At 46.7% G+C, this 12,070-nt stretch overlaps 1 protein-coding gene across 1 annotated transcript; it reads left to right on the top strand.

Moving 5' to 3' along the window:
- The first annotated feature begins 1,081 nt into the window (after nucleotides 1-1,081).
- Nucleotides 1,082-11,425, top strand: LOC142563255 (juvenile hormone acid O-methyltransferase-like). Its single transcript, XM_075673808.1, has 3 exons — nucleotides 1,082-1,528; nucleotides 3,891-4,047; nucleotides 11,220-11,425. The coding sequence occupies exons 1-3, from the start codon at nucleotides 1,082-1,084 to the stop codon at nucleotides 11,381-11,383; spliced, it is 768 nt and encodes a 255-aa protein (XP_075529923.1). The 3' UTR covers nucleotides 11,384-11,425.
- The last annotated feature ends 645 nt before the right edge of the window (nucleotides 11,426-12,070 follow it).

Below are 12,070 nucleotides of genomic sequence, written 5' to 3'. Positions count from 1 at the left end.
CAATAGGAATGCGCTCTTCTTCAGGGAACGTCTCTGAGGTCAGCTTGGGCCATTAGGTATGTGCCACTAGGTTTGGCCCGCTCTTTAGTGAACATCGCTCAGACCAGCTTTGGTAATAAGGTATGTGTCACTGTGAATGAGCCGCTCTCAAACGAGGAAGAGATCCGTTAATGTTCTCCCTTACAGGGCGGATTCAAACCAGCGTCGCAAGGGTTCCTCAACGGCATCATCCCGACACTTTAGCAGACTATGGCGCAAATGCAATGTGTGCGGGCCGCTCTTCGATGAACCTATCGCAAACTTAGGTCACTGAGTATGTTTCACTGAATGGACAGCGTTCCCAGACACCGGTGTCTCGCACTCATCGACTCGGAGAGCACGCCAGCACTTCGCGGCAGTGCCACTAGATGGCCCAGCGCGTTGAGAAAGAAGCTCGAAAGAGGAGCCATGTTGCCGCATGACGCGTCTCTCACCGTTTGCGCGCCCTTGCGTGCCGTGCACTTCGAAGGGCTTGCGCAGGCTTTCCTGCGGCACCGCCAGATGGCGCCGAGTGTTATTAGGGAAGCGCGAAAGAGGAGTGCCGCTGCACTAGATGACCCATGCATAACCTGAGTCGACGGTGGCAACACGTTCTGTCCCGATAGTGGTTCAATTGTAAACGCGTTACCGTCGAAAGTCATCGCGAGATGGGTTCCACCAAATCTCGTTGTCAGTTGTCATCATCATCGCCATCGGTGTACTCATCGCCGTCACATATCTGGCGTTGCAATGTCAGACAAACCTAGTTGTGCATGAATAATGGCAGATATAGCTAGTGGCCCCTGTGGCTTTTATATATAGATTGCGAGCATTTCGGGACTGGTCTAGAAAACAGGCCAGAAACAGAAGTCAGAAATAGCGCAACCGATGCAGGAAAAGTGAAAGCAAACTAATCAGCACGACCAACACAAAGAGACATCGTCTACAACTGCGCCTCTGTTTCTTTCTGCCCATATCGCAAGGAGGAACCAGCGACGTCATCACCTTCCGGCCGCAACAATTTGAAGGAGACAAGCGGTTTCCTAGAGAACACACCAGGTGGATGCTCGACTTTTGCCAGAAGGTGTTCCGGCGCGAACCGGACGAGACGCAGCAGTTCCTGGACGTTGGCTGCGGGATCGGAGACCTGACGCGAGAGGAGCTGCTTCCTCGATGCCTGCCGTGCCGTCGCATCGTCGCCGTCGACGTGTCAGCCGTAATGGTGGAGCACGCCTCTCAACACTCGCATCACGAGAAGATTGAGTTCAGGAAGTTGGACATCGCGAGCGACGAAGACGTGACCGAGTTCATCGACGAGCATGGTCTCTTCGACAGGGTGTACTCGTTCCACACTATCATTTGGGTGCGAGACCAAGCTAAGGCGCTGAAGAATGTAGCCAGGCTTCTGAAGCCTCGAGGCGAGTGTGTTCTGATTTTCCACGCGTCTCTGCTGTCTTTGGACATCAACCGAAACCTTCTTAAAATGAATCGTTGGAGCAAGTATTCTCACGTGAGTTTGATCATCAGGGGCTTTCGAGTGCAGTTAAGTCCGTTTACCTTCAGAAACCGTAATATCGTAATATTTTTGCGGGAGACCGGCCCTTGGCGAGATGTTTGCCCACGCACGGGCTATACAGCCTGAAGCTGTGGTGACACTATTGCTGAAGGCTATGCAACGTAATATCAGCGTCGATTTGACGAAGAATGCGAATTTTACAACTGTACAACCTGTTTCACAGTTTTAGAATTTTAGTAAACTTTCACTAGATTAGCGAGTTGTGTGCGTCTTTAGCAATACATTCTTCTGTGCATCGATTGGTGATTTTTTTAGGCACGTGACAAAATTACCAGCGAGATTTTAGCGACATCGAAGTTTATTGAAGTTTCTTCGAAAATGGTTTTCTGAAACGAACCTAATTATTCACAAGCTACATGTAGGCAGTCGAAACCGGCTGTGCCGTGCATGATCTCTACGACTACAATGAAACAACGGTGGTCACCAGCACGATTAAAACAGGCCTGTGCTTTTATCCAGCGGCCGAGTCTCCCCTCATAGGCCAGACGCAGCGGTTAGTTGGGTGGAGGGAAACGCGCGTTCTAGTGTAGTGACAACATGTGTGTTTATGTTATTTTGTTTACAAAAAAATCACAGCTGTCGGGGGTTCAGTTTTCACTACATTGCTTGCTTTGGTGGAAATTCGCCAACCTAGCAGCAGCTTAAATTATCGAAACCTTTTGCGAGATATTGCATCTTGAGATTGCGAATGCAGCAGGTGAATAATGAAACAGATCAACTGGAGAAAAGTGTTACGTGTCGGTGTAGAAGTGCTGGCTAATTAGCTTGAATCTAAATGTCCCCGTCCCGTTCTTATAGATTTCGAAGAAATCGGCACTGCATGGACCTATCACGTGGACCAAGACAAGGCAACGAAGTATTTGAACTCCCTGACGGTCACGTGATTGTCGTCGCCGTGTCAGCAAGATGAAACATGTGGCTCAAGATTTGGTTATCCTTTCGCAAGCTTTGTACACTAGGCAATTTTGCGGCATAACGTAGACCAAGTGTGTTTTCGTGCCAGGGAAGTGGGGGTCACCCGCGTACAGGTCGGTCCACTGTTAGAGGGAACACGCGAGCGCGTAGATCGTGCTTCGCGCAGCGCCATGTGCCGTAAGCGGCGAAGAACTGGCGCATGAGCGAAACGGTACAGGGGCTGCGCACGAAGGTCGCGCGTCATCTGCTGCATCCGCCGCTCCCTCCCCCCTCCCTTCGCCTCAGCTCGGCGTGCAGCTGGGTGACCACACATGTTCAGTCGCCGTATACCAGGTGACGTGAAAGACAAACGTTCCGTTATGGTTGACAACAGTGCTGCAACCTACTGGTACCGTACGCGAGACGGGCTCTAAAAAATTTAACGAAACAAACATCTTTTTATGTCTAGGCAAAGCTTGGGCGCAATTTACGTATGCATTATTGTTGTTAGACCGCGCTACTTTATTGCTTTCTATCGGTAAAGCATGTTTTCAAAGCTCTATTTGATTTCTTTTCTTGGAGGAAAATGTAGATAGCAAGAGAAGGAATTATAAGTCAAGCAATGGCGTTTTGAAATTTGCACCAGATTCGGGCCGTTTCTGTGACAGTTTCTATTCAAGAGCGTGCTCTCGTATATGGATCGTTAAGGCAACTTAAAATATTCCGAAAGTCGTTATCCTGAATCTTTGGGTCGTCATATTGTTCGCAAAGCCTCATTGAGAAACGCTTAGTTATAACCAAGTCAACACTGTCGAAATGCATGACGTCAGGGAGCATATATGACAGAAATGAATGATGGTATCTTCAGTCATCATTTGTCCTATCGTCATTTCTTCTGGCTCACAGCGCGTTCTCTTACGGCGCAAAATAATGCATTTTTCCTACGACCAACTTAGTTCACCAGTAAAGCTATACAATACTCTTTAGTGTTCACTTAACACAGTTCGTCGCAGCTGCACAGCACGGCGCCAGTGTAGCTTTCTCCAGGAGGCTTAGTGGCAAGTAGACTGAAGATAGTTTACGTGTCACGTCGATATATCTAAAGTCGATGAGCAGGAGTGAAAGCAGTACACAGTGCTAAAGTTCCTAGTACAGTTATCTTTTGTGACGCTACCTTTTCCATGTGTATATGGACGGGTGTGTTCCTTTCCTCCCACGTGTCATATGAAGTAGGAACCTCTCTCAATCTCATAAAAGGGTATACTTATACAACGCCTAGAATAACAGTATCTTCGTAGCATTCCAGTTTTTGGAAAGAGAACTTACGGCTGGCAAAGGCAAGGAACATTTCAAACGACGCCATAAAGTCTACGTTTACTGACACTTTCCTCTCACTATCCAGATGGTCGAGCAGATAGCACCGAGGACGCAGGACATGAGCTACGACGAGCGCATTGAATACGTTTCCAAGATCCTGGCAGAAGCAGGACTCTCACCGAGCATATTGGAGCTTCCGGTGTGCACGGTCTTTGACAGTTTCGGCATCGAAAGCCTGATTGGTATGTTCGTATGCCATCTGCTTCGCTCTCGCACAATAGCAGAATTTAACTTGACGAACGAATGCATAACAGTTTTAAGCGACATCTAATGCGCGTTCATCTCCTACTTCATGGTTGCAGTTCCATTTTGTTGGATACCTGCGTGCGGGCAAACAAACTTTAGCAACACCTATTACTACATGTGCAGGTCATAAATACCAGGTTCTCTAGCCGAGTGCCATCCATGCGGTATAACCAAGCTCAGATTGGTCCACCTTGACTGATCAAATAGGGCACCACTGTAGGTTAAATGAGGCGTACAACTCCTGCGGGACCCGCCGTGGTTGCTCAGTGGTCATGGTGTTAGACTGCTGAGCACGAGGTCGCGGGATCGGACCCCGGCCACGGCGGCCGCATTTCGATGGGGGCGAAATGCGAAAACACCCGTGTACTTAGAATTAGGTGCACGTTAAAGAACCCCAGGTGGTCGAAATTTTCGGAGTCCTCCACTACGGCGTGCATAATCAGAAAGTGGTTTTGTCACGCAAAACACCATAATTCAATTTTTAATTTAACTCCTGCGGGGACGGTAGAGTATCCGTCCCCAGTGCAAGAGGACCGTGATTCAAATCCCGGTGCCGCGCAATTCTCCACCGCGAAATACAAAAAAATACCGTGTGTTGAGAAAATTGCACAAACAGGCCTGGAGTGCGGCCTGATCCCGGTGACCAGAACGGGTAACGCACTCTCTCACCAGAGCAGGATTGGCCACCCTGGTGCAGTACTTGGCCACAACCTCCTATATGAATACAACAATCAAACCCCGGCCCTCAGTCCCCAGCAGCCGCGAAGCAACTGACCACGGCGGCGGTCAGATCTGTAACGCTGCAGAGGGTGCTAAGAATACCTGGCTCCGGACAGGCCGCCATTGGAATCTGAACCTGGCAACGTTTAACGTTAGAACGCTATCTAGTGAGGCGAGTCTAGCAGTGTTATTGGAGGAATTAGAGGGTAGTAAATGGGATATAATAGGGCTCAGTGAGGTTAGGAGGACAAAAGAAGCATATACAGTACTAAAAAGCGGGCATGTACTGTGTTACCGGGGCTTAGCGGAGAGACGAGAACTAGGAGTCGGATTCCTGATTAATAAGGAAATAGCTGGTAACATACAGGAATTCTATAGCATTAACGAGAGGGTGGCAGGTCTTGTTGTGAAACTTAATAAGAGGTACAAATTGAAGGTGGTACAAGTCTATGCCCCTACATGCAGTCATGATGACCAGGAAGTCGAAAGCTTTTATGAAGACGTGGAATCGGCGATGGGTAAAGTCAAAACAAAATACACTATAATGATGGGCGACTTCAATGCCAGGGTAGGCAAGAAGCAGGCTGGAGACAAGTCAGTGGGGGAATATCGCATAGGCTCTAGGAATAGCAGAGGAGAATATGCGGATAATGAACACCTTTTTCCGCAAGCGGGTTAGTCGAAAGTGGACGTGGAGGAGCCCGAATGGTGAGACTAGAAATGAAATCGACTTCATACTCTGCGCGAACCCTGGCATCATACAAGATGTAGACGTACTCGGCAAGGTACGCTGCAGTGACCATAGGATGGTAAGAACTCGAATTAGCCTAGACTTGAGGAGGGAACGGAAGAAACTGGTACACAAGAAGCCAATCAATGAGTTAGCGGTAAGAGGGAAACTAGAGGAATTCCGGATCAAGCTACAGAACAGGTATTCGGCTTTAACTCAGGAAGAGAACCTTAGTGTTAAAGCAATGAACGACTATCTCATGGGAACCATTAAGGAGTGCGCAATAGAAGTCGGTGGTAACTCCGTTAGACAGGAAACCAGTAAGCTATCGCAGGAGACGAAAGATCTGATCAAGAAACGCCAATGTATGAAAGCCTCTAACCCTACAGCTAGAATAGAACTGGCAGAACTTTCTAAGTTAATCAACAAGCGTAAGACAGCGGACATCAGGAACTATAATATGGATAGAATTGAACAGGCTCTCAGGAACGGAGGAAGCCTAAAAACAGTGAAGAAGAAAGTAGGAATAGGCAAGAATCAGATGTGTGCGTTAAGAGACAAAGCCGGCAATATCGTTACTAATATGGATGAGATAGTTCAAGTGGCTGAGGAGTTCTATAGAGATTTATACAGTACCAGTGGCACCCACGACGATAGTGGAAGAGAGAATAGCCTAGAGGAATTCGAAATCGCACAGGTAACGCCAGAAGAAGTAAAGAAAGCCTTAGGAGCTATGCAAAGGGGGAAGGCAGCTGGGGAGGATCAGGTAACAGCAGATTTGTTGAAGGATGGTGGTCAGATTGTTCTAGAGAAACTGGCCACCCTGTATACGCAATGCCTCATAACCTCGAGCGTACCGGAATCTTGGAAGAACGCTAACATAATCCTAATCCATAAGAAAGGGGACGCCAAAGACTTGAAAAATTATAGACCGATCAGCTTACTGTCCGTTGCCTACAAAGTATTTACTAAGGTAATCGCAAATAGAATCAGGAACACCTTAGACTTCTGTCAACCAAAGGACCAGGCAGGATTCCGTAAAGGCTACTCAACAATAGACCATATTCACACTATCAATCAAGTGATAGAGAAATGTGCAGAATATAACCAACCGTTATATATAGCTTTCATTGATTACGAGAAAGCGTTTGATTCAGTCGAAACCTCAGCAGTCATGGAGGCATTACGGAATCAGGGTGTAGATGAGCCATATGTAAAGATACTGGAAGATATCTATAGCGGCTCCACAGCCACCGTAGTCCTCCACAAAGAAAGCAACAAAATCCCTATAAAGAAAGGCGTCAGACAGGGAGATACGATATCTCCAATGCTATTCACAGCATGTTTACAGGAGGTATTCAGAGGCCTGGAGTGGGAAGAATTGGGGATAAAAGTTGATGGAGAATACCTTAGCAACTTGCGATTCGCTGATGATATTGCCTTGCTTAGTAACTCAGGAGACCAATTGCAATGCATGCTCACTGACCTGGAGAGGCAAAGCAGAAGGGTGGGTCTGAAAATTAATCTGCAGAAAACTAAAGTAATGTTTAACAGGCTCGGAAGAGAACAGCAGTTTACGATAGGTAGCGAAGCACTGGAAGGGGTAAGGGACTACATCTACTTAGGGCAGGTAGTGACCACGGATCCGGATCATGAGACTGAAATAACCAGAAGAATAAGAATGGGCTGGGGTGCGTTTGGCAGGCATTCTCAAATCATGAACAGTAGGATGCCACTATCCCTCAAAAGGAAAGTGTATAACAGCTGTGTGTTACCAGTACTCACATATGGGGCAGAAACCTGGAGACTTACGAAAAGGGTTCTGCTGAAATTGAGGACGACGCAACGAGCTATGGAAAGAAGAATGATGGGTGTGACATTAAGGGATAAGAAAAGAGCAGATTGGGTGAGGCAACAAACGCGGGTAAACGACATCTTAGTTGAAATCAAGAAAAAGAAATGGGCATGGGCCGGACATGTAATGAGGAGGGAAGATAACCGATGGTCACTAAGGGTTACGGACTGGATTCCAAGGGAAGGGATGCGTAGCAGGGGGCGGCAGAAAGTTAGGTGGGCGGATGACATTAAGACGTTTGCAGGGACAACATGGCCACAATTAGTACATGACCGGGGTAGTTGGAGAAGTATGGGAGAGGCCTTTGCCCTGCAGTGGGCGTAACTAGGCTGATGATGATGATGATGATGATTACTACTCATAATACGCTTGCTACGCATTCGCGGTGAACAGCCTCAGCTAAGAGCGATGGCCTATAGAGACGCGCAAAACGTATACAACACCCACACAATATATATATATATATATATATATATATATATATATATATATATATATATATATATATATATATATATATGTATATATGCCCACAAGTGGTCATGTGTAGGCACACCTAGACTTTCATGTCTGTGAGAATGCTGGGTAAACGTGTGTGCAAGCGTAACCACTGCGGACATCAAGAGTGGTATTCACCGATCGTTTCTTTCTCCTCTTCGCCTGTAAGGATTTCCTTCTTTATATGCACATATATCCTATAGGGGAATAAGGGGAGCCAGCGCTGACAACAGGTACCGCGACACATAAATAATACGCGCAGCACTTAAATATATGAAATGAGAAAGGCTCCGTTCAGCGGAATGCGCACGGTCGCGCCTGATTCTATGCTTTCTTGCACATATTTTAGCGTAGTTACGGGATTGGGAGTTTCACCCGACGCAGTTTAATGTTTAACTGTGACGAACTTGAGAACTGCGTAATAAGGCGAGCCGTAGTTGTAACAAATGTGTTTTATACCATATTGTCGCGTAGTAGTGACGGTAAAGAAAGCAGCGACACTGGGAATGACGAAACTAGCGTTTTATTGGGCGAACCTGGGCCTGCAAAACGGGATACACTCAAAGAACGGCGATCGCAGTGAACACAGACTGCGATCATCGAAAATCTGATCAGCGGGTCAAGCGCGTCGGCTTTTACACATCGGTCATCGAAGGTTCCAGAGTAATCGCTGGGACCCGCGTGTCTTCAAGTAAGTTCTAAACCATTCGCGTCGCGCGATGAAATAAAATTACACAAGGTTCGGGGACAACAAACAGCAGATAGAACCATCGATAACTTTCGAGAAACTTCCGATACATGCAGGGGCGTCCTGCGCTGTGCGATAACATTTTTTAGGCGGTGAAACGCGGTCGCCCGATAAAGATAAACAAGTACACGTGTCAATATCGCAGTTTATTATACATCACCTGTAGCAGATTGCACTATAATCTTGTCGCCGGTCATTACTCAGACGAGGGATCACAATAAATAATCAAATATATTGCCGCACACCTTGGAATATACGAATTACAGTGGGGGAGTTGGCAGGGCGTATCTCTATAAGCAATATTGTCAGGATCAGACTAGTTCAGAGAAGTAAGTTTCCTAGAGGTCGCAGGGTCGAATTCCGGCCACGGTGGCCGCATTTCGATGGGGACGAAATGTGAAAACACCCGTGGTACTTAGATTAAGGTGAGCGTTAAAAGACTCCAGGTGGTCGAAATCTCCGGAGTCCCCCCCCCCAACTACGGTATGTCAATCAGAAAGTAGTTGTCGCACGTAAAACGTCGCAATTTAATTTTTAATAATTTCTCTGAGTGTGCGAAGTACGCCGGCGTTTTTGTTATTTTTGTTCTTCGTTGCATAAGACAGCGCACTTGCCAAAAAGAAAGAGTTCTGAAAAAACTGTACATTTTTACCGCAAGTCTGACGGCGCTTATCGTAATCGGTGTCACCCCCAAAATAGGTTGCAATCTGATATCAACCACAAGCTGGTGTCAGAAATTAGAATGCCTCATGAAGTAATTAGTCCACAAACTTTCCTTGCAAGAACTCTCACTTCTTACATATGCCACACGTCCGATATTCTCCGTGAACACAGAAGTTTCATATACATATCTTTATATAAAACAAACGTGTTTCATGCAACCATATTCTTTGGCAGCTTGTGACAACGCAGATGTTTAATACGTGTTCTCAAGTGATCACACGAGATCATTGGAAACGTGGAATATGTGTCTTATCGGACTTTTTCATAGCAGTAAATATTGATTAGTGCTAAATATATGAATACATATTTTGATTTCACGAGCCAGTGATGTCCGACTCTTCACGAAATTCAGCCCAATGGCTAGAATTGTCCTATCTACTGCAGGCGACGTTTTCATATTATGTACGGCGAGGAAAGATGTACGCTGTCGAAGCTTTACTGCAAAACTTGTGAGTTCCAAATGCAAATGGATGGGCCACGAAGAAAACCGTTTTCTCAGGTTTAAACAGAGAAAAGCGAATTAATTACCGTCACACGGAAGTGACGCACAACCTAGAACCTTGAGGACCAATGCGGCACAACACGGCCTCAGAAACCAGGGGGCGCCGGCAGCACGCCGGTGCTCACGGAGGCGATGTGCTGGGATCTTCTTTGCACCGTCTGTGCATCAGGTGCACGCACCTTAAACTAAAACGGAAGTTAAAGCCAGTAAGTTGATCATTAGACACTCGCTAGGCGAGAAGCTTAAGCTGGATTGCTTTAGTAGCCTATACTACACTATTATACATCCACTTTAGCCTAAACTCCCATGCCGCCCATTCAAATACACGTGAATCGCGGAAAAGCTTTTCGGAAACAACCCCTAGAACGTTTTCAGCGAAATTTACTGCATTAGCGCGAGAAAGGTAAATTCAAGGAATCCAGAACGATTTAGGCCAGACGTGCACAATTTCTCCAAGGGCGTCAGGAAAGTCGTGAGCAGGCACGGGGTGAAGGCCGTATTCTCAGTAGCAAGCAAATTCTAACGGATTTGTTCACTCATCTCCACGCGAAACAAGATGGAATGCTCAAAGAAGCATGCAAAAAATTTTCTCAGAGTGTGTCTCCTGGGTTTTTTACCGCATTCCTTTATCTTGCGGGATACTGTTGCATAGGGCAAACAGGTGGCTGCATTAATGATCGTACACGTGCGCACGTATTGGCTGTACGAAGTAACGATGGTGGGCGTTCCAACGCGAGAGCTGTGGCCTCTTTGCCGCATTTCGACCAAATCAGGGTCACGATAAGAGCAGGAGCAGGCGCAAGAGCAAAACAGCTTCCAGGTCAGACATGTAATTAGTCTGCCTCTAGATTTACGTTCTGTTGTGTAATACAATAAACATTTTCCAGTCTGCGCTCTGTCTTATCCTTCCCTCAGGCCTTCTTTCTATATTGTGCGCCGTACGTTACTTGTTCTGTGTGAACTTAGTTCGCAACAAAGAAATTTGGAATATTTTTTCCATAGTTTTTAGGCGACAGGTGGAAAACACTGGGCAGAACATATGAAGCGAGCTATGCCTCAAGCTACCTATTTCTTCGTTTAGAACTTACGCAGACAGTACTCGTCTGATGTGAAAATGAGGTGTACATCTGTTCTGCCATGTTAATACAACGGGGTGAAGAGAGTTCGTCTTGTACATGTTTGTTTCCCCTGCCTTCTGTTTGGCACTGTTAGATTATCCGTGAAATCTACAGTGGCTGCTTTGTAGCGATGAAATAGCTTTGTTCATTGATCTCTTTAAACGAACAAGTGGAAAGATCTCTCTATCTTTCTTTGTATTTATGTGTATCGCAGATAAGTATGCCTCGTTCATCCCGTTGGCAGCAGTTGTCTCAGAAGACGAGAAGCAACAGTTCTTTACAGACCTGGCGCAGCAGACGGTGAAAATGCACTCTCCAGACGTCGACCGCACTCAATACAGGATTTACGTCATCAAGGCGTCGAAAGTGAACAAATAGTGCTGCGACCTGAGCAGTCGTACACAGTGCGGCCAATTCAAAATAAAGGTGGAAGTCAGTTCGAGTCGCCGTATTCTGGTTACATGAATGTGCGTTCAGTTTTGCGAATTGTCTCTCACTTTGCACATTATTCGTAACGTATAATGAAAACGATCAGCATGGAGGGCAATTACTGTTGGTAAATGATTATTTATAGGCTACAGGTATACAAATTACCTTCAAACATTTATGGAATGCGGCGTCTTTTCTTTTCCTGACTGTACTTTCTGATTATTCTGGAATGCCCTTCCATGGCGTTTCTTATTGACCTTGTGTTGCTTTGGAACGATAAAATCTACACTTTCCTTTTATTGCGATAGCAGTTTCTGCCGTCGTCGAAGTGATGTTCCGTACAAAGTTCGAAGGCGGTAACACCGTCGCCGAGCGTCGTATGCTGTAGGCGCGAGTGAAAGTGTGCGAGGGTGAGCCGAGAATGGCCGCCAAATTTCGCCCGCGCAAGAGAGGAAAGCGAGGAGGAAGCGCGCCGACTTCCTCCGCGTACAAGGCAGCGGGGGGAAGGGGGGGAGGGTCGCTCTACTAGGAGAGGGAGGGCGCCTAGCGCGGCTGTGCGAGCCTTATCTTCAAAGCAATCTGCGATCAGTACATAGTCTAGGTTTGCCGGGAGCTCATAGCTTCGGGCGCTTTGTG

This window comes from Dermacentor variabilis, chromosome 11 (assembly GCF_050947875.1).
Source record: "Dermacentor variabilis isolate Ectoservices chromosome 11, ASM5094787v1, whole genome shotgun sequence".
NCBI lineage: Eukaryota > Metazoa > Arthropoda > Arachnida > Ixodida > Ixodidae > Dermacentor > Dermacentor variabilis.
Note: the sequence above shows the minus strand (reverse complement) of the source record. Positions and strands in the feature narration are given on the sequence as shown.

Coding starts and splice junctions, on each gene's coding strand:
- LOC142563255 (XM_075673808.1), top strand. CDS start 1,082: ATGCTCGACTTTTGCCAGAAGGTGTTCCGGCGCGAACCGGACGAGACG. Junction 1,529..3,890: donor GTTGGAGCAAGTATTCTCAC/GTGAGTTTGATC, acceptor CTCACTATCCAG/ATGGTCGAGCAGATAGCACC. Junction 4,048..11,219: donor CGGCATCGAAAGCCTGATTG/GTATGTTCGTAT, acceptor TGTGTATCGCAG/ATAAGTATGCCTCGTTCATC.